Below are 23,093 nucleotides of genomic sequence, written 5' to 3' on the forward strand. Positions count from 1 at the left end.
CCCCCCCCTCTTTATCAGCCCTCAGTGCACCCCCCCCACCACAACAACCACCGTGGCTACGTTCAAAAACCGGTCGCTAAAAACACGCAATTTTATACTAATTTTAACAATTTTTTAAAGCTTTTACAACTCCACAAATTTTAGCCTTTTTTTGAAAACTTGCATTTTTTTCCAGTTTTTCCTTTTACATTTATTGTCATTATTCAGGTTTTCCAGCCTAACAAAAAATCTCCGTTAGGGATTGATAATAAATTACTGGAAAAATGATTTTTGGCCATGGATTAGTTTTCAACTTTTATTATCACAAATTTTAGCAGTTTTTTCATTCAACTTACAATATTTTTTTCAAGTTTGAAATTTTTGGTCATTTTTGATTCATTGAAATTGCGGTGCACGCACAGCTGCACTCAACTCACGCCCCTTCGATTAAGCTAAAGCTAGCCTCAATAAACCGTGGCTAGCTTCTGACGAAGCCAACCGCTCTACGGTCGTTTGAGGGCAATTCGCCCGACTTTTGTTCATCTGATTTTTTCTTAATGGTTTTCCTAATCAAATCATTGTCCATTCTACTGAATTGCGTGCGTGACGCCATTTTTTTTAGTGGGGCGAGTTTTTTTGTTCACTTGCGTGATTAAGTTTTTGGTCACATGTGTCTTACCTCACTCTCAAAAATGACTTCCTCACTCTGAACTTTCTTTAACTCAAAGAGATAAGGTCAAGTTGGCGTGGGTCACTTTAATTGAAGGTTGTTTGGTAACAGCTCTTAGAAGCAGCAATGAGGTTGACAGATTCTTAACCAAAATGTAGCATCTCAGCATTAAATAAAGTTTTTGTCTGTTTTGTTAATATTTTTTTGAAAATGCTTATCTACAAAGCTGTTGCGGCTATTTGGCTCTCTGCCATCTATGTTTTCCGGTCTGATCCAACTTCTTGTGTTGTATTGGAGGAGTCGGTAATTTAGCCCAATAGAAATAAATGTAAGTTTGTGTAGAGCTGGACAAAATTATTTCCATTGAAAGGAATCTCGATGTGCTATCTAGTATACTTTCTGTGGCAGCAAACCGTACATAACAGTAATTTCGTATGCTGACTGGCAAAACCAAAAGTGTTTAATTGCTCTTGAACGACGTTCATAGCAATTATTGTAAACGTGAAACGTGTGTGTCTTTTTTTATGCAAAATTTTCGCTTGACGGTTTTGACTTTCCGAGTGACTTTTACGCCCTTGACTTTTTGCGTTTCGCGTGATCTAAAATCCCATCTCAATCGCAACTTCAAGCAGCTGAACTCAATTGGCGGGAATTTAATACTGAAAGTCAAATGGTGCCATTTTTCACTTTAAAGCTTAATAGTGGTATATGTTAACCTCTAATATGGTTATTTGAAGCCCACTATTGATTTCCTTAGTCGCACATAGACCCCCCCCCCCGACTGAAGCAGGGTGCAATTGCTTAGGTCTCCCACTAGTCGTTCGAGAGCAATTCTTCCGACGTTTAGTCGGTTAAGTTTATTTTTACGTACATTAAGGATCTTCAGAAAAGCAGGGCTTTTAAGGGCAGTGAATTGAATCTGTTAGGTGAGTGATCTCCTAACCGACCGGCCGGGGACCATTTTTTAAAGGGCTTTTTGAAAGTAGACTTGTAGAGCAAAAAATGGGTTCACCCTAATGGTACGAAGTAAAAAAAAATTAAAAATTATGCGCCAATGTGTGAAAGATTTGTAACAAAAACAAAACGTATAATTAATTGCCGCCGTCAGCTTCTCAAAGGCTATTATTTATGCGAAGTCAGGGTTTTAGTCAAACTGGAGTACTAAAGAGATAGGAAAAATTGATTTAAAGTTTGAAGAGTGATTAATTGCTCTCGAATGAGAGCGAATATTTTTTCAAGCTGTTTCAAAGGAGTGAATGTGGCTTTCTACTGAGGCGTAAGTGAACCTGTTAAGTTTTATTCCAGTGATCCTGTTGGTGTTAACTCAGACGATACGTGTTTTTATGAAGTATAAGTGATTTTTTCAGTTTTGATAGAATTTGTCAATTGCTCTCGAACGAAGTTTGAAGCAATTATTGTAAACATGTTGGTCTTTTAAATGCAAATTTTTTCAAGCTTCACTTCATATTGAGTGATTTCAATTACTCTTTCTGAAATTAAGTTTGTTGCTAATATAAAAGTGATTGTTAGCGGGTGAGTTGCAACGTTGTTGTAGCCTAGTGGTTAACATGTCTGATTGCTAGAGTGGAGGTCGGGGGTTTCGAATCCCTATCAGGGCCGAGTTTTTGCACCCATAAAACATTTGTAAGCAACCCCCCTTAAATTGAATCCCCCCGCCTGTAGTTTGAGAGCAAATCGCCCGGCTTTAGTCGGTTTACGTTTTCCTTCGGCGCTCTTGATCTGATCACTATTATAATCTATTGGCTTTCGAAAAATGTTTTTTTTTGTTTCAGTTAATAGCTATTTGTGTTTGCCCATTTTTGCACCGTTTAGAATGTTTTTGGGCATAGGATTTGTCCTTACCGTACTTATAATGGCAAACTAGTTTCTAATTTAAAATTTTTTGACAACAATAATTTACAAATGGTCAAAATTTTTATGTAGCTGTGTTTAATAGCCGCCGTCAGCCTCCTCTCAACGGCTATTCTTTAGGCGCTCTCCTTTTTTTTTAATTCGCTTTACCTTTTGATCGCATTTTGGATCTATTCTGTTTCGCCCCCCCCCCAGTGTTTTTTATGACCCCCAGTTACAAATTATATGTTGTTATATAGCACGTTATTATGTAAGAAAATATCACGTGCGCCTGCGGGCATAAAAAAATTATGCTCAGTAAGCGGGGGGGGGGGGGGGCAAAACAGAATAGATCCCACATTTTTCGTTTTACCCAAGTAACGATTTTCACGTTTGACTTCTGACTTACTTCACTCACTGTTTCAACTGAGTGGATTTTAAATTATTTCACGCATTCAGTTACGCAATGTGGTGAATACTGTTAAAGTCAAAAGATCAAAATAAAAAAAAAGACGGGATAAACCGATAAAGCCCGATCATTAAGCTATTGAGAATTAGGTTATCAAAGTTCATCAGCATTGTTTGCTTGCTGACATCGGTATTAAGCCTATTAGCTTTCAGTTTAGAAGCTGAATTAAGTATAGTTTTAGAATCGAACTGAAACTGCAAGCCAAATTAGAAAACTTTTTGACACTAAAAAAATAGAAAAAAATTTGGTCAATGTATCTTATTTTTTTGTTTCAATCCCCATGTGCATCACGCGCGTCAACGGCGGCTGTTTTCCGGCAATCTGCCGGCTATGTTTTCAAATTTCAATTATCTGAGGAAAAATGCCTGGTAAGAAGTATCGCTGGCAAAAGAAACCTTCCTAAAAGACTATACCAGCGTATTAGATGCAGTTCTAAGATCTTACGATGTAAAGACTTCAGGAACTTTTTTCCTAAGAATAACAAATAATGAGAATTGTAGTACTACATAGCGCGTAAAGTGGCCTGTCAGATTATGAAAAGATGAGGTGTTAGTCTTTTCGGTTTAAAAATGTCAGTGAAAAAGCGCTAAAACTTTGTTTTCGTCTGCGTGATGGTCAATTAGTTAAGTACATACGATGAGTCATAAATGAGTTTATTGCTGATGGTTTGAATGACTTTGACTGCTTTAGTTTTTTGTTTTTAGAGTTTTCGTGAATTGCTGGATTGCCCGTTTTTGTTGCTGTTTGCTGTCTTAATAGTTGCCAATCAGACTGACGTAATCGTTGCTGATGAGACTTGAATTAATCTACTGTTTTGGATTCCCAGTTAGTGCTTTTTACGACTTCGACACATATTTTCAAAAATGTGAAGTGAATTGAGTCTGTCCGTCTGTTTTTGTTACTCTTTCTTTTCAGGTGTTTTTTTCAAATGAAAGTCTTTTAAATTTGTTTCCTTGGTCTGTGATTAATTTGTCATTAATTCACTGTCCCGCTGTTTTTTCAATTCGTTTTACGTTTCGATAATGCTTTTCGTTTTACAATAGTCAGGACTTTCGCGCTGGACTTCGGAGTTATCTCACTCACTTTTTCAATTGAATGGATTTTGAAATTTCTTACTCCTTGAATTATGCAGTGCAGTGATTACGGTTCAAAATCGACAGAAACGAGATATACCGATAAAGCTGACCGATAAACCTAAGACTTAATATTAGACATTAAGTTATCAAAGTTCCTTAGAGCATACTGCTAACTGGTATAAGTAATAAGCTTAATTGTCCTGATCGTAGTATGCGTTCAAAGTTACAAAATATAATGGATGCAATCAAGGGCTAAATCAATTTAAACGGGATCTGCCGATAATTCCCGATTATTAAGTTATCGTATTAGGTTAGGAGTTCATTAAAGAAGTTTATCGCTGGCATTACTATAATCTCAATAGCCCTCAAATAAGAAATGGAATGAAAGAATAGTTGTGTAATCTAACATAATCTGCTTCTCAAATTAGAACACTTTTTGTCACCTAGAGAAAGTGTGAAAATAATTACTGCTCTTAAACGCAGTTTGAAGTTTTTACTGTAAAGGCGTGGATCTTTTTAATGCAGAATTTTCTTTTAGAGCTTCAAATTTCCGTGTGAATTTTTTAATATGCTTGCGTTTTTGAGATTTGCATGATCCGCTTTGCTCTCTCATTCTGTTATTTAAGTTGCTGAACTCAAGTTAATTTTTAGAAGTCAAATGAAAAGCGTGCTGAATTCTTCACCTTTTTTAACTTTAAATCTTTTAAGCACTAATAATATCATTTGCTGCCCTTTGGTAAACCTAATCTCCCGCTTCCCGCAATATTCAATGGGTTTGAGCGCCCATTGGCCGTTCGAGAGAAATTCAGTCCTCATAATTGGTTATTCATGGCTGCGATAGTTGAGCGAAGCTATTGGTGGCGTTTGCTTGGTTTTACTTCAATCTCAAGAATTTTGACGCAACGATATGACGTGCTCATTTCAAATCAGCGTTTGTTCCTTATTCGTGTAATGTTCTGACTAAATTGGGTGCACTTACTGGAGTGAGTGTTTTGTTCATTTTGCGTGAATAGGATTTTGGTCACACACGACTTTTCCTCTTTCTCAAAGTGATCAATGCTAACTGAAATTAGGGGAATTGAGGTCACACAAGGTAATTTAAGGCTAATTGAAGGTTATTTGATGACAGCAGTACAGTATATAAGTCTAAACCACATGCAGCCATTGCAACAATTTTCGTAAATTATTTTTCCAATTTTTTTGTTCTGTATTGAGACAACGGGTCCTGGACGCTTTCGCAGCTACTTTCTGGCATTCTGCTAGAAATGGTAGGCAGCGTCCCCATTGTGCTTGGATAACTATGGTATGACAAGCTTGGACACTGTTTTGTAAAATTTCCGAGGTAAAAAACATTTTGTAATAAACTGAATAATATTGATAGAAAACTCATTGGTTTTCAATTAATAGCCGCTTCAGACATTACCTTACACTTGTACGACGCAAAATTGATTAAATATGACATGTTTTTTGTGTCATTGTGTTTCTAAGCAGCACCAGAAGTGGGGAGAATAGATTTATTTTTTACATTTGGAGAAAATTGATAAACCAGACGCCACCAAATGAGAGTTTCTCCCGTTTTCGCGAATGGTCGTTTCAGGGTTATTAGTTATCCACTCTATTCAAATAAGCTTATTAGCAAAAGTTTTACGCCTTAGTCTCAATGATTGCCTGCTCGACTTGAGACGTGATTATTCTTTTAATTAAAAGTCATTCCTTCTACTCTGCGTTTTCGAATATAGCTCGGTGGTCGTTTGAGAACGTTTTGCGTCTGTGGCATCAGATTTTAGCTATCTCAAATAGCTTTTGGCAATGATAATTTTCATGAATATTATTGAGACTACCGGTCCTTGACGCTTTCGCAGCAAACTTATGGCAAAATTGCTAGCAATGGTAGGCAGTGTTCCCATTGCGCTTGGATAACTATGGTATGATAAGCTCGTACTTTGTTTGGTTAAAATTCCGAGGTAAAAAAACTACTAGTGTAGTCATAACGCCTCTAATCGAAAAAAGGTATGTTGTTTTCTCATTCTCTCTGCGTAGCTACGGGCCCTGTTGTGCTTTTTGTTCACAAATAAGTTTTCAATGTCTTCGGTTGTCAAATTCATCATTTTTGACAAACAAATATAAAAAAGTATCTTTCACTTCTTTTTCTAATATCTCAATTTAAGTTAAAATATGACTGACTTCTTAAAGCCAAACCTTCAAAAGCTCTTTTCTCGTTTCGAATATTTAGGTGGGGTAAGTAAAATTATCGTTACACATTATGAGTGGCCGTCCTAGATCCATTCAGCTTTTTTCCTCTTCAATTTGGGCCAATATTTTGGAGTAAATTGAATAGTATTGATAGAAAAGTCACTGGTTGTTAAATAATAGCCGCTTCAAACATTGCGTTACACTTGTGCGACGCGAAATTGAATAAATTTGACATCCTGTTTTAATCATTGTGTTCTAAGCAGCGCCAGAAATGGGGCGACAAGGCTTTTTTTTTACTACATTTGGAGAAGATTGATAAACCAACCGCCACCAAATGGTAGTCGCTTGTGCTCTTACGAATGGTCGTTTCACGATTATTAGTTATCCACTCTATTCAAATCAGCTTTTTAACAAAAATTTTTCACATTAGTCTCAATAAATGCCTGCTCAACTCGAGACCTGACCATTCTTTTAATTAAAAGTCATTGCTTCTAATCTGCCTTATTCAAAAAATATAGCTCGGTAGTCGTTTGAGAACGTTTGGCGTCTGGTGCAATAGATTTTTTTCTATTGGAGATAGTTGCTGGCAATAATGATTCCAATGAATGTTTTGGAGACTACGGGTCCTTGTCGCCTTCGCAGCAAAATTCTGGAAATCTGCTAGCAGTGGTAGGTAATGTTCACCTTGCGCTTGGATGACTATGGTATGATAAGCTCGGACATTTTTTTATAAAGTTTCGTAAGCAAAAAATTACTTGTGTGGTTATTACTTCTGTAACCAAAGAAATTACCGATTCTCTGCGTAGCTACCGTACCTGTTGTGCTTATTGTTCATAATTAGGTTTTCACTGTTTTCGGTTATCTTTTTCTGTTTTGAAAAAGTTGGCAACTATTCCCTCTCGTGATTAGCAGAATTGCAAATAGTTGGACAGTCATCAAAGTGTCTGATTCATCATTTTGGACAAACAAATATAAAAAAGTATCTCACTTCTTTTCTTAATATCTCAATATAAGTTGTAATATGACTGACTTCTTAAAGCCAAACTTTCAAAAGCTCTGTTCTCGTTTCGAATATTTAGGTGGGGTAAGTAAAATCAACGTTACACATTATCAGTGGCCGTCCTAGATTCATCCAGCTTTTTTCCTTTTTAATTTGGGCCTATATTTTGTAATAAACTGAATAATATTGGTAGAAAACTCATTGTTTTTTAATTAATAGCCGCTTCAGACATTACGTTAAACATTTGCGAACCGAAAGATAGCAAATATGACATTTTTTTTAAAATCATTGTGTTCTAAGCAGCGCCAGAAATGAGGCGACAAATTGTTTGTTTTTTTACATTTGGAGAAGATTGATAAACCAACCACCACCAAATGGTAGTCTCTTGTGTTCTTAGGAATTGTTGTTTCACGATTAGTAGTTATCCACTCTATTCAAATCAGCTTATTAACAAAAATTTTTCACATTAGTCTCAATAAATCTCTGCTCGACTTGATACGTGACCATTCTTTTAATTAAAAGTCATTGTTCTAATCTGCCTTATTCAAAAAATATAGCTCGGTAGTCGTTTGAGAACGTTTTGCGTCTCTGGCAATAGATTTTTTTCCTATTGGAGATAGTTGCTGGCAATAATGATTCCAATGAATGTTTTCGAGACTACGGGTCCTTGACGCCTTCGCAGCAAGTTTCTGGCAATCTGCTAGCAGTGGTAGGTAGTGTTCACATTGCGCTTGGATGACTATGGTATGATAAGCTCGGACATTTTTTAATAAAGTTTCCTAAGCAAAAAACTACTTGTGTGGTTATTACTTCTGTAACCGAAAAAAGGTAATTTTTCTGATTCTCTGCGTAGCTACCGTACCTGTTGTGCTTATTGTTCATAATTAGGTTTTCACTGTTTTCGGTTATCTTCCGTTTTGAAAAAGTTGGCAACTACGCCCTCTAGTGATTAGCAGAATTGCAAGTAGCTGGACGGTCATCAAAGTGTCTAATTCATCTTTTTCGACAAACAAATATAAAAGTATATTTCACTTCTTTTCTTAATATCTCAATATAAGTTAAAATATGACTGACTTCTTAAAGCCAAATTTTCAAAAGCTCTGTTCTCGTTTCGAATATTTAGGTGGGGTAAGTAGAATTATCGTTGCACATTATCAGTGGCCGTCCTAGATCCACCCAGCTTTTTTCCTCTTCAATTTGGGCCTATATTTTGTAATAAACTGAATATTATTGGTAGAAAACTCATTGTTTTTTAATTAATAGCCGCTTCAGACATTACGTTAAACATTTGCGACCCGAAAGATAACAAATATGACGTCTTTTTTTAATCCTTGTGTTCTAAGCAGCGCCAGAAATGAGGCGACAAATTGTTTGTTTTTTTTACATTTGAAGATTGATAAACCAACCGGCACCAAATTGTCTCTTGTGTTCTTAGGAATTGTTGTTTCACGATTATTAGTTATGCACTCTATTCAAATCAGGTTTTTATCAAAAATTTTTTACATTAGTCTCAATAAATGCCTGCTCGACTCGAGACCTGACCATTCTTTTAATTAAAAGTCATTGCTTCTGATCTGCCTTATTCAAAAAAATATAGCTCGGTAGTCGTTTGAGAACGTTTGGCGTCTGGTGCAATAGATTTTTTTCTATTGGAGATAGTTGCTGGCAATAATGATTCCAATAAATGTTTTCGAGACTACGGGTCCTTGACGCCTTCGCAGCAAGTTTCTGGCAATCTGCTAGCAGTGGTAGGTAGTGTTCACATTGCGCTTGGATGACTATGGTATAAGCTCGGACGTTTTTTTTATAAAGTTTCCTAAGCAAAAAACTACTTGTGTGGTTATTACTTCTGTAACCGAAAAAAGGTAATTTTTCTGATTCTCTGCGTAGCTACCGTAGCTGTTGTGCTTATTGTTCATAATTAGGTTTTCACTGTTTTCGGTTATCTTCCGTTTTGAAAAAGTTGGCAACTACGCCCTCTAGTGATTAGCAGAATTGCAAGTAGCTGGACGGTCATCAAAGTGTCTAATTCATCTTTTTCGACAAACAAATATAAAAGTATATTTCACTTCTTTTCTTAATATCTCAATATAAGTTAAAATATGACTGACTTCTTAAAGCCAAATTTTCAAAAGCTCTGTTCTCGTTTCGAATATTTAGGTGGGGTAAGTAAAATCATCTTTACACATTATCAGTGGCCGTCCTAGATCCATCCAGCTTTTTTTCTTTTCAATTTGGGCCTATATTTTGTAATAAACTGAATAATATTGGTAGGAAACTCATTGTTTTTTAATTAATAGCCGCTTCAGACATTACGTTAAACATTTGCGACCCGAAAGAAAACAAATATGACGTTTTTTTAATCATTTTGTTCTAAGCAGCGCCAGAAATGAGGTGACAAATTGTTTGTTTTTTTACATTTGGAGAAGATTGATAAACCAACCACCACCAAATGGTAGTCTCTTGTGTTCTTAGGAATTGTTGTTTCACGATTTGTAGTTATCCACTCTATTCAAATCAGCTTATTAACAAAAATTTTTCACATTAGTCTCAATGAATCTCTGCTCGACTCGAGACGTGACCATTCTTTTAATTAAAAGTCATTGTTCTAATCTGCCTTATTCAAAAAATATAGCTCGGTAGTCGTTTGAGAACGTTTTGCGTCTCTGGCAATAGATTTTTTTCCTATTGGAGATAGTTGCTGGCAATAATGATTCCAATGAATGTTTTCGAGACTACGGGTCCTTGACGCCTTCGCAGCAAGTTTCTGGCAATCTGCTAGCAGTGGTAGGTAGTGTTCACATTGCGCTTGGATGACTATGGTATGATAAGCTCGGACATTTTTTAATAAAGTTTCCTAAGCAAAAAACTACTTGTGTGGTTATTACTTCTGTAACCGAAAAAAGGTAATTTTTCTGATTCTCTGCGTAGCTACCGTACCTGTTGTGCTGATTGTTCATAATTAGGTTGTCACTGTTTTCTGTTATCTTTTTCTGTTTCGAAAAAGTTGGCAACTATTCCCTCTAGTGATTATCAGAATTGCAAATAGCTGGACGGTCATCAAAGTTTCTAATTCATCGTTTTCGACAAACAAATATAAAAAAGTATCTTTCACTTCTTTTCTTAATATCTCAATTTAAGTTAAAATATGACTGACTTCTTAAAGCCAAACTTTCAAAAGCTCTGTTCTCGTTTCGAATATTTAGTTGGGGTAAGTAGAATTATCGTTGCACATTATCAGTGGCCGTCCTAGATCCACCCAGCTTTTTTCCTCTTCAATTTGGGCCTATATTTTGTAATAAACTGAATATTATTGGTAGAAAACTCATTGTTTTTTAATTAATAGCCGCTTCAGACATTACGTTAAACATTTGCGACCCGAAAGATAACAAATATGACGTCTTTTTTTAATCCTTGTGTTCTAAGCAGCGCCAGAAATGAGGCGACAAATTGTTTGTTTTTTTTTTACATTTGAAGATTGATAAACCAACCGCCACCAAATTGTCTCTTGTGTTCTTAGGAATTGTTGTTTCACGATTATTAGTTATGCACTCTATTCAAATCAGGTTTTTATCAAAAATTTTTTACATTAGTCTCAATAAATGCCTGCTCGACTCGAGACCTGACCATTCTTTTAATTAAAAGTCATTGCTTCTGATCTGCCTTATTCAAAAAAATATAGCTCGGTAGTCGTTTGAGAACGTTTGGCGTCTGGTGCAATAGATTTTTTTCTATTGGAGATAGTTGCTGGCAATAATGATTCCAATAAATGTTTTCGAGACTACGGGTCCTTGACGCCTTCGCAGCAAGTTTCTGGCAATCTGCTAGCAGTGGTAGGTAGTGTTCACATTGCGCTTGGATGACTATGGTATAAGCTCGGACATTTTTTTTATAAAGTTTCCTAAGCAAAAAACTACTTGTGTGGTTATTACTTCTGTAACCGAAAAAAGGTAATTTTTCTGATTCTCTGCGTAGCTACCGTAGCTGTTGTGCTTATTGTTCATAATTAGGTTTTCACTGTTTTCGGTTATCTTCCGTTTTGAAAAAGTTGGCAACTACGCCCTCTAGTGATTAGCAGAATTGCAAGTAGCTGGACGGTCATCAAAGTGTCTAATTCATCTTTTTCGACAAACAAATATAAAAGTATATTTCACTTCTTTTCTTAATATCTCAATATAAGTTAAAATATGACTGACTTCTTAAAGCCAAATTTTCAAAAGCTCTGTTCTCGTTTCGAATATTTAGGTGGGGTAAGTAAAATCATCTTTACACATTATCAGAGGCCGTCCTAGATCCATCCAGCTTTTTTTCTTTTCAATTTGGGCCTATATTTTGTAATAAACTGAATAATATTGGTAGGAAACTCATTGTTTTTTAATTAATAGCCGCTTCAGACATTACGTTAAACATTTGCGACCCGAAAGAAAACAAATATGACGTTTTTTCAATCATTGTGTTCTAAGCAGCGCCAGAAATGAGGTGACAAATTGTTTGTTTTTTTACATTTGGAGAAGATTGATAAACCAACCACCACCAAATGGTAGTCTCTTGTGTTCTTAGGAATTGTTGTTTCACGATTTGTAGTTATCCACTCTATTCAAATCAGCTTATTAACAAAAATTTTTCACATTAGTCTCAATGAATCTCTGCTCGACTCGAGACGTGACCATTCTTTTAATTAAAAGTCATTGTTCTAATCTGCCTTATTCAAAAAATATAGCTCGGTAGTCGTTTGAGAACGATTTGCGTCTCTGGCAATAGATTTTTTTCCTATTGGAGATAGTTTTTGGCAATAATGATTCAAATGAATGTTTTCGAGGCTACGGATCCTTGACGCCTTCGCAGCAAGTTTCTGGCAATCTGCTAGCAGTGGTAGGTAGTGTTCACATTGCGCTTGGATTACTATGGTCTGATAAGCTCGGACATTTTTTTTATAAACTTTCCTAAGGAAAGCACTACATGTGTAGTTATTACTTCTGTAACTGAAAAAAGGTAATTTTTCTGATTCTCTGCGTAGCTACCGTACCTGTTGTGCTTATTGTTCATAATTAGGTTGTCACTGTTTTCTGTTATCTTTTTCTGTTTCGAAAAAGTTGGCAACTATTCCCTATAGTGATTAGCAGAATTGCAAATAGCTGGACGGTCATCAAAGTTTCTAATTCATCATTTTTGACAAACAAATATAAAAAAGCATCTTTCACTTCTTTTTTAATATCTCAATATAAGTTAAAATTTGACTGACTGCTTAAAGCCAAACTTTCAAAAGCTCTGTTCTCGTTTCGAATATTTGGTTGGGGTAAGTAAAATTATCGTTGCACATTATCAGTGGCCGTCCTAGATCCCTCCAGCTTTTTTCCTCTTCAATTTGGGCCTATATTTTGTAATAAACTGAATAATATTGGTAGAAAACTCATTGTTTTTTTAATTGATAGCCGCTTCAGACATTGCGTTAAACATTTGCGACCCGAAAGATAACAAATATGACGTCCTTTTTTAATCATTGTGTTCTAAGCAGCGCCAGAAATGAGGCGACAAATTGTTTTTTTTTTACATTTGGAGAAGATTGTTAAACCAACCGCCACCAAATGGTAGTCTCTTGTGTTCTTAGGAATTGTTGTTTCACGATTATTAGTTATCCACTCTATTCAAATCAGCTTTTTAACAAAAATTTTTCACATTAGTCCCAATAAATGCCTGCTCGACTCGAGACCTGACCATTCTTTTAATTAAAAGTCATTGCTTCTAATCTGCCTTATTCAAAAAATATAGCTCGGTAGTCGTTTGAGAACGTTTGGCGTCTGGTGCAATAGATTTTTTTTCTATTGGAGATAGTTGTTGGCAATAATGATTCCAATGAATGTTTTCGAGACTACGTGTCCTTGAGGCCTTCGCAGCAAGTTTCTGGCACTCTGCTAGCAGTGGTAGGTAGTGTTCACATTGCGCTTGTATGACTAAGGTATGATAAGCTCGGACATTGCTTTTTAAAATTTCCTAAGCAAAAAACTACATGTGGGGTTATTACTTCTGTAAACGCAAAAATGTAATTTTTCTGATTCTCTCTGCGTAGCTACCGTACCTGTTGTGCTCAATGTTCATAATTAGGTTGTCACTATTTTCGGTTATCTTTTTCTGTTCTGATAAAGTTGGCAACTATTCCCTCTAGTGATTAGCAGAATTGCAAATAGCTGGACGGTCATCAAAGTGTCTGATTCATCATTTTGGACAAACAAATATAAAAAAGTATCTTTCACTTCTTTTCTTAATATCTCAATATAAGTTAAAATATGACTGACTTCTTAAAGACAAACTTTCAAAAGCTCGTTTCGAATATTTAGGTGGGGTAAGTAAAATTATCGTTACACATTATCAGTGGCCGTCCTAGATCCATCCAGCTTTTTTCCTCTTCAATTTTGGCCTATATTTTGTAATAAACTGAATAATATTGGTAGAAAACTCATTGGTTTTTAATTAATAACCGCTTCAGACATTACGTTAAATATTTGCGACCCGAAAGTGAACAAATATGACATCTTTTTCAATCATTGTGTTCTAAGCAGTGCCAGAAATGAGGCGACAAGGTTATTGTTTTTTTACTACATTTGGAGACGATTGATAAACCAACCGCCTCCAAATGGTAGTCGCTTTTGTTTTTACGAATGGTCGTTTCACGATTATTAGTTATCCACTCTATTCAAATCAGATAATTAACAAAATTTTTTCACACTAGTCTCAAAGAATGCCTGCTCGACTCGAGACGTGACCATTCTTTTAATTAAAAGTCATTGCATCTAATCTGCGTTATTCAAAATATATAGCTCGGTGGTTGTTTGAGAACGTTTTCGTCTGTGGCAATAGATTATTATCTATTGGAGATAGTTTTTGACAATAATGATTCCAGTGAATGTTTTCGAGACTACGTGTCCTTGACGCCTTCGCAGCAAGTTTCTGTCATTCTGCTAGCAGTGGTAGGTAGTGTTCACATTGCGCTTGTATGACTAAGGTATGATAAGCTCGGACATTGTTTTTTAAAATTTCCTAAGCAAAAAATTACATTTGTGGTTATTACTTCTGTAAACGCAAAAAGGTAATTTTTCTGATTCTCTCTGCGTAGCTACTGTTCCTGTTGTGCTTATTGTTCACAGATAAGTTGTCACTGTATTCGGTTGTCTTTTTGTTTCGAAAATGTTGTCAACTATTAACCATAGTGATTATCAGAATTGCAAACAGCCGGACGGTCATCAAAGTGTCTACTTCATTTTTGACAAACAAATATAAAAAACTATTATTCAGATCTTTTAATATCTCAATCTAAAAAAAATATGATTGACTTCTTTGAGCCAAACTTTCAAAAGCTACATTTTCGTTTCTAATATTTAGATGGGGTAAGTAAAATATCGTTACCAATTTTCAGCTGCCGTCCTAGATCCATTGAGCTATGTTTCCTTCAAATTGGGCCCTTATTTTGAAATAAACTGAATAATTTTGATAGAAAACTCACTGGTTGTTAATTATTATCAGCTTCAGACATTTTGTTACACTTGTGCGACCAAAAATTGAACAAATATGACATCTTTTTTTAATCATCGTCTTCTAAGCAGCGCCAGAAATGGGGCGACAAGGTTTTTGTTTTTTTTTTTTTACATTTGGAGAAGATTGATAAACCGACGGCCGGCCACCAAATGGTAGTCTTTTGTATTCTTACGAATGGTCGTTTCACGATTATTAGTTATCTGCTCCATTCAAATCAGCTAATTAACAAAAAAATTTCAAATTAGTCTCAATGAATGCCTGCTCTACTCGAAACGTGACCATTCTTTTAATTAAAAGTCTTTGCTTCTACTCCGCGTTATTCAAAATAAATAGCTTGGTGGTCGTTTGAGTACGCTTTGCGTCTCTGGCATTAGATTTTTATCTATCGCAAATAGCTTTTGACAATAATGATTCCAATGAATATTTTTAGTGGTATAATTACTGCTCTGAAGCTGTACTGTTTTTGTTTAGACTTTGCGAGTACTTCGCGACGAATTAACAGAGAAGAGTCGAGAGATAGCGAGAGTGCAAGAGTTGAACAGCCGGCTGGAGAGCAGTTTGAGCATGGAAAACAAGTACAAGATGGAGCTATTCTCTGCCTTGAACGAGTGTAATCGCAAAATCAACAGCTATCAAAGTAAGATCTATATGGAAATCGGAACACATCTCAATAAACAGTTCCACTACGCCGATTGACTTTACTGTTCTAAGATATCAATTGAACCTTAAAAGCTGAATGCGATGATCGACTTCTATTAAATGTCTTAAGACACCAATAACAGTCATTCTATTTCAATTTTTGTGTCAGTATAACAATATCTGCTTGTTGGGTTTACCTGTAGCTGCATAGTATTTCGATTTCGGGTTTTACTGGAGAATAGGCTACTCAAAGGAAGTTCTTAACGATTATTTTCGTCATGATGATCTTTGTTTATAGCTGCAATTTTTTTTTTCACGTCCGACAATTTGACTGCGCTTTCCAGTACTTCTTCTCTTCGGAGCTATTAATATGACGCATGTTTTCTAATGGCGCCTATTTACAATTGATTGAACTAATCGACGGGCAGCTAATGCTTTTTTAATTTTGACACTATTTGTCATAAAAAATTATTTAAATTTTGATTTTTGCCCCTTTTTTATTTGTTGTCTCATCACCTAGTATCGTCAATGACAGTATTATTGGTTGTCATTGAGGCGTAAGTGAACCCAACTAAGTGTTTGAGTATATGGCTGTGGTTTTCAAGACTTTGACACTTGTTCTCAAAATATATTTATTGTATTTATATATGAATTTGTTTAGATACCCAGGTAAGTTTTTGAGGATATGTACATCACAAATTTCGGCAGCTTCTTATTAGTTTTTCATTTTTTACTGTTTTTTGGAATACTTATACTTTTTCAATTTCTTTTAGATTAAGGGTCAAAGAGACTTTTCTGGAGCTCAAAATGTTGTTAATGGTTAGATGTTAGCATAACAGAAGCTATTTTGAAACTATTTTAGAAAAGATTTTTAGCACCTATTTTTAACTCTTGAATTATTCTTCTGCGTTTGGTTCAGTTTCTGTCCTGTTTGGCTTGTATATAATCCAAATTAAATAGACGTTCGTTAAGGTTGATAAACCGCTCTTGCAGGACATAAATTCTTTTAATTACAATTTTTCACTTTATATTTTTGGTACTGCAATTATAAACGCGAAAAATGATACTAAATGCTTCAATTTTTTCATGTTTTGTGTCATTTTCTGAGTTCTTCCAGCCCTATGGGCCCGGAAACTTCCTCTTGGGTTTGTTTGATACTAGGTTTCTGCATAGTTGCTTGTGCAACTTGATTGGTTTTCAAAAAAAAATTAATGTCACGAGTTGATATTTTCCGATTTTTATGTTTTTCCGAGATTATCGAGCTTTATGGGCCAGTGAAACTTTTTAGGTTTGGGTTTGTGGATAGTTTATGATATCAATGAAATGGTTCTGAAGATATATATTATTATCACAAATTTTCTTTAATAGCAATTTTTTAATTTTTTTGAAAATTTTCTTGATCTATGAAGGCCAGTGAATCTTTTGCAGGTCATGCAGCAGATGGGCAGAAACAATGCAGATTATCGAGCTTTATGGACCAGTGAAACTTTTTAGGTTTGGGTTTGTGGATAGTTTATGATATCAATGAAATGGTTCTGAAGATATATATTATTATCACAAATTTTCTTTAATAGCAATTTTTTTAAATTTTTTTGAAAATTTTCTTGATCTATAAAGGCCAGTGAATCTTTTGCAGGTCATGCAGCAGATGACGAGAAACAAAAATTGCAACAATAATAATAAACAATAATAATAAGCAACAGTAATATCGCAAAGTTTACTACAAACTTTGCAATTTTTATTTAATTATTTGTTATATATCTCTAGTTTTTCTATCTTTAGTGGCCAATAGACCCCTTTCAAGGCATGCGTTAATGGGTATTTGTAAATGGATCAAATTTGGCCTTGAGGTTGAAAGCTCCAGAAATTTTCAGAAATTATTACTTGTTTTTAGTGTGCTGATTATTTTAGTTTCTCTGAAATTTTGAGACTGTTTAATAGCCGCCCCCATCTTCTCAGCCGGCTATTTTAGCGCTCCTATTTTTTTTTTACTTCGTCGAACTTTTTTCGCTTTACCTATTTTGCCGCTTTTTCGACATTTTGCGTGAAATCTTTTTGACTTCTCTAGGCTAGTTTCAATCTTCTGTCATTCTGCTCAAAGTCTTTTTAAACAGCAGCTGCTCAGAAAAGCAATTCAAAATGAAGAGAGTCAGTATAAAAAAATCAAAGTCAGAAATAGAAACGGGATAAACCCATAAAGCCCATTTTTAGATGCCCAGTACTTGAACTTTGTTCTCCTAAGTTTTAGTTACTATCTATAACGCTTATTAGTATTGATACTGGACCCAGGAGTATGTTCAATTACGAAATGACATCAAAATAAATCGCACTTAAAAACGTTTTTGTACAAAAATCAATTTTTGTTGATTTTCTTTTCTTTCAATCACAATAGAGTTATGGGAATCAACGGTGGCTATTTTCCGGCAATCTGCCGGGTATGTTTGGTTTTTTGGCTTGCAATGGTCAATTGACCTGCTGTTCAGGTACAATATTTTTCTAGGTTTTCTTTCATTTCATCGGATTGTATTTCAAGACTTGTCCTGCTATGTCTTCACAACTTTTTCCATGACTTTGAGGACAATTAGAGCTCGGTGGTCTTTGAGTTTCAATAGAGGACCTCAGCTTTTTCAGTATCCTTTAAGCTGTTAAATGTGCCGAAACTGTTTAAGGTCTAAATTCTAGGTGAAAAGATCAGTTTTTGCTGGCTTTGAGTCCTGAATGCAGCATTTTTTTCCTTGTTTTGTTTGTCATTTTGGTAATTTTAACGGCTTGTCAGAGTTTATATCGCTATGATGCTATGCAAATTGTCTTTTTATGCTATTCTTTGTTAATTTCTTTTGTTTATAATAACTTTAAAATCAGAGTCAAAGCATTTTTTGTAATTTTAGGTTTTAAATGTGTCATTTTTTAAGTTTTTTTAGCCTCAGGGGCCAGGGAACCTCCTCTAATGTAAGGGTAGTAGGCATAGTTTATTGCAACAGAATGTTTTCAACATTTTAATATCACAAATTTTTTGAAAATTTTTGCCATTTGAGATTATTTGGCCCCAGAGGAGAGAGAACCTCCTCTGAGGTTTTATAGTAGGTTACTGGATGTTGTTCACTATTTTTTGATATCACGAACTTTTGCAATTTTTTGATAATTTTCAATTATTTCAAATCAAATTTTCTGAAATTTTTATACTCGGAATTTATTAATCTTTATGGTCCGGTTGAATTTTTTGGAGCTTGAAATTGGGTCACTGGATAGCTTCTGAAGACAATGAAATGGTTCTGAAGACATTAACATCTCAAATTTTGGCTACATTAGAAAATTGCAATTGTTTTTAAGTTGAAAATTTGTGTCAAGTTTATCGATCTTTAAGAGCCACTGAAACTTTTTTAGGTCTTGCAGAAGAGTTACTGGACAGAGACAAAAATGGTTTTGAACATATTAATGTTGCGAAGTTAACAAACTTTCACTAAATTGTACTTTTTTTTAAATTTCAAAGTGTTTTCATATTTCTCGAGTTTTTAGTGTCGAATAAAACCCTTTCAAGGCTTCTGCGTGGGTTATTGTCATATTTATCGACTTTTTCGTGGTGAATAAAAACCTTCCAAGGCTTGTGCGTGGATTAGTGCGTCAAATTAATGGGATGAAATTTGGCCTTCAGGGTGAGAGCTTCAGATTTTTAGCAATTTTTCAATTGATTTGCTGGTCAGATAAAAGTTCTAAATTTTTCATTCTGTTCCTGAGATTTTTTACGGGATTTTCCAGCTATGTTTGGCTTCGTCGTCTGACGCTCTTTTATTGTTTTACATTTGTTCACACAGCAAAGCTGAAAAAGTCAATTTTTCTGAATGACTCTTCCTCTTTATAACGGCGTTTGCGCGCGTGACGTCATTCCTCACTCTCTTTAGCAAAAGTTTTTCGCGTGATCAGATTTTGATCACAAGTGAGTTACCGCACTCAATAAAATGACTTTTGCACTTTAAAACTTAAGTTTAATTTGAATTTGTTTAAGGTCAAAGGATCTCTTATGTGCAGTAAAGGTCCCTAATAAGAGGCTTCTGCGGGAAAATTCAACAATCTTTATCAATTTATCGCTGAATAATTTTTACCTGGCTTTTTTTTAGCGGAGGCAATTTTTTTTCAATTTAGATCTGTCTCTGTTTCTATCTCTATTATACGACACGCAGGTCTATTTTTTGGCAGCTATTCCGGCAATCTGCCGGCTATGTAAGGTCATTTGCGTGATTAGATTCTGATCATACGTGACTTACTCATTAAAATGCCTTTTTGCAGAAGGTCGAAGGAACGCATGTTTGTAATGGCGGTCACTAATAAAAGGGCTTCTGTGGAATGATTTTCAACAATCTTTTTTGATTTATCGATTCTACATAGCTTTTGGAGCGGAGTCGATAACTTTTTCAAACTTAAAATCTGATTTTTTTCTATCTCTATTATACGGAAGTCTATTTCTTTCGCAGCTGTTCTGGCAATCTGGCGGCTATGTTTAAATGCATTTTTGCGGGAGACATTTTCCACTTCTTGATGTTTTTCCTCACCAATTTTCTTCAATTGAAAAATTCTTACTGTCTATAGGCAGTGTTTTAGAGGAAAGTGTTTTACTGTCTATAGGCAGTGTTTTAAAATCGTGGCCTGTGTGGTGCTAGGACAATAGATCGAAAGACAACATATCGAAAGCAAAAATTGGGACAATAGATCGAAAATTAAATTATTCAAGTTGCGTATTGGCCAATCAGATTTGAGCGCTCATTTAATATACACATATAACATCTTCTGTTGTGATAATTTGTTCGGTTGTGATAGATTCATATCAAGTCCCACGGGTCGCTAAGGCATGGCCATGGCTCGCGAGGCGTGGCCATAATGTGGTAATTATATTGCGGTTCGCAAATAATGCTTAATTTCAACCAATAAGAACAGAGATTAATTTTTGATCTATTGTCCCAAATTTTCTGTTTTCGATCTGTTTTCCTTTCGATCTATTGTTCGTTCACCGGCCTGTGTTGGTCTATGTTCAGTTCCTCTGCCTTTTTCCTTTGTCTTATTTCCTTTGCCTGTTTTGCTTTTCTCTTAATTTCTGGTGGAACTATTTAATGTTCGTTCTATGGACTTTTGTTTCTAATAGCAGAAAGTTGTGCCGTGTTGGTAGTCAGCGATTGAGCACAGAGACTTTTCGTATCTTGTAGGGAGATTTTTTAAAAAAAACTGTCAACAGATTTTAAGAACTTTTGTTAGCTTTTTTGGTTCATGTCTGGGATATTCTTGGCCTATCTTGTTTAATTTGTCTTGTATTTTATTTAATAAAGTGTTTGATACAGGAGAAACGGTATCTTAATTTCTGTTGAGAATAATTGATTTAGGGTAGCATTTGTAAATTAGATATTTTTTTTTGGGAGCGAATAGTTGAATGGATCGAGTAGGTTAATTAATTGATTATTTGGCTGCGGCCTAAGTAAAATTTACTTGGGGTCAATTCTGGAGTCTTCCTGCTGTTCTTTCAAACATCTCCGTATATATTTTGATTATTTTAGCAGTCAAATTGGAGAGGTTTGAGTTTGATCTCGCTAAAGCAGAAATTGGAGCGAAAAAGTTTATGGTTTTTCCTAGCTATTTTTTTCACCGTAATTTTAAAACAGAGTAAGAAAACGTGTTTGAATAAATTTACGTTTCATGAGAAAAAATTTTTCATGTACTGCAATTTGACATCTGTTTCCACTGTCATTTCTCGATTTTTTCACGACTTATTTTAATAGGTGATAAATGTGTTCGAAGAGTGCATACTTGCAACTTTTCAAATCTCTCAATTGGCAGCTAATGATTTGGTTGAGTTTGACAATATTTGTTCTGTTACAACATTTGTGAATCTTTGAGTTTTGACGGTATTCGTTGTTTTTTGATCGGGCGTGTATCTAAATTACTTTCAAAATTTTTCCTTGTCAATTTGAAGTTTGTTTTTTATAAAATTTCGTGAATTACAATTCAAGGTCTGTACTATGTTTTTCAATTTAGTCCTAGTGGCCATTGCCCTTCGAACTGAAGTTGGCTACATTTGTGCGAAACCCAACCCACCGACCGTCGGGTTGTCCTATTATTTTACACGAGAAATCCAAACGTGTTTCCTAATGAAGGTGATACAAGTGACCATTTTCACAACGAATACCAAATTCTACAAAATCCAAATTATGTACAGATTTTCGGAGTTGATTTTTGAGTGAGTTGAATGTTTCAGTGGAGATTTCACAGAAGAACAAAGAGATAATGGAGCTTCAGTACCGCAACAGTTTTGCCTCTCCAGCAGCTACAGGAGACAGTAGGTATCCCCCATTCATGCCTCTAGGGGCAGGAGGCCCACATTCCTCGGGACCACCCCCGCCACCACCACCCACTGCCCAAATGGGAGGCCCACTCAATGCACCTCCCGGATCCAGTCCAGGGTTGGGTGCCTCATTGGCTGCGTCTCAAATGCAAGAGGGGGGACCCTCCGTAATGGCGGCAGCACCCGGAACTGCGCAGGCAACAACCGCACCATTCTTCCTTCCGCAACAAATCCAAGCACACGTCACTAGAAGTTCGCCCATCAACCTGAGCAATTTGAATCCAGAGGCAATGGTCTACAGTCCTGTGAGTAACGCAGCAATTGTGTCTAGTGTAGCAGGTGTCGTTCAGAGCAACAGCAACGCCATTCAGACATCGGGGGCAGGAGGTACAATTGCACCTGTGGTCTCAATGATGAATAATGCAGTAGGCAACGCTGGTCCAAATGGCGCTGGCCTGACTTCCGACTGACTTATCTGTCGTAGCCAGTTCAAAAAATATTACAAACAAGTCCTAACTAGACTCACATCTGCTCAAAACTAGTTCATACTTTGAGTGTTGATTCAATCCGTTCCAAAATGATCTCATCAAATCACAAGGTTTTAATTACGCCAGCATGATGCTAAAACAGTTTTGTGAGAAATCTCTAAACCAATATTTTCTAGAACTGGTACATGAGACCATGATTCGTTATTATTTAAGACAATTTTTGTTACGCTGTTCTACTGCAACTTTTCCTTAAGGGAGTCATTGCAGAATTATGATTAGTTGGCCATAAAGGTCATGGTTGCTTTTTCAACTTGCGTACCTTGTTTGTATACAACACAAAGTTGAGAAACATCTTTAAATTCTCAAAAATAGTGCTTGCTTCACCTCTATGCGAAAGTAAACTTTGAAGCAAATTTTTAAACGAATGGTTATTCAATGTGTGTCTCTATGGTTTCGCAATGATGAAAACGTTTAATTAAATGCGCCCAATGGAATTTCCATTACGATTGCACGGCTAATCAATGCGTCTGAAAATTTGAGCGATTTGGCTTGAAATTGCTTCCTTTCAGAATTTGAGCCGCTAGCCTAAGCTGCGTTGGTTTACTTCTGAAAGTCAATGACAACTGCTCCAAATTTGGTTTCCGTTTTCACTATTTATGCTTGTCTAAAATAATCCCTTAAATAAATTTGTTGAAGACAAATCAGTCTGACTTTACTCAGGATTTAACCATTCTCCCCACCCCGCGAGAATATAGTGAAAAGTTTTGTTTTCAAAAAGCTCCCTCCAAAAAAGTATTCGCACCTCCTATAGAATAAAAAAAATGTAACCTTGAACAGCTGGCAGAAATGGTGCTCTAACTTTTAGAGGGTTAC

At 35.6% G+C, this 23,093-nt stretch overlaps 1 protein-coding gene across 2 annotated transcripts in view; it reads left to right on the forward strand.

Moving 5' to 3' along the window:
- Positions 1-22,487, forward strand: part of LOC142358722 (macoilin-like) — a 42,539-nt gene extending 20,052 nt beyond the window's left edge. For both annotated transcript variants that reach the window (XM_075410260.1, XM_075410259.1), the window contains exons 9-10: positions 15,240-15,405; positions 21,646-22,487. In XM_075410260.1, the coding sequence (XP_075266375.1) occupies positions 15,240-15,405; positions 21,646-22,202 (723 nt within the window). In that variant the 3' untranslated portion in view covers positions 22,203-22,487. The remainder of the gene's footprint in view (positions 1-15,239; positions 15,406-21,645) is intronic.
- The last annotated feature ends 606 nt before the right edge of the window (positions 22,488-23,093 follow it).

The sequence above is a fragment of the Convolutriloba macropyga genome, chromosome 2 (genome assembly GCF_964194025.1).
Source record: "Convolutriloba macropyga chromosome 2, txConMacr16.3, whole genome shotgun sequence".
NCBI lineage: Eukaryota > Metazoa > Xenacoelomorpha > Acoela > Convolutidae > Convolutriloba > Convolutriloba macropyga.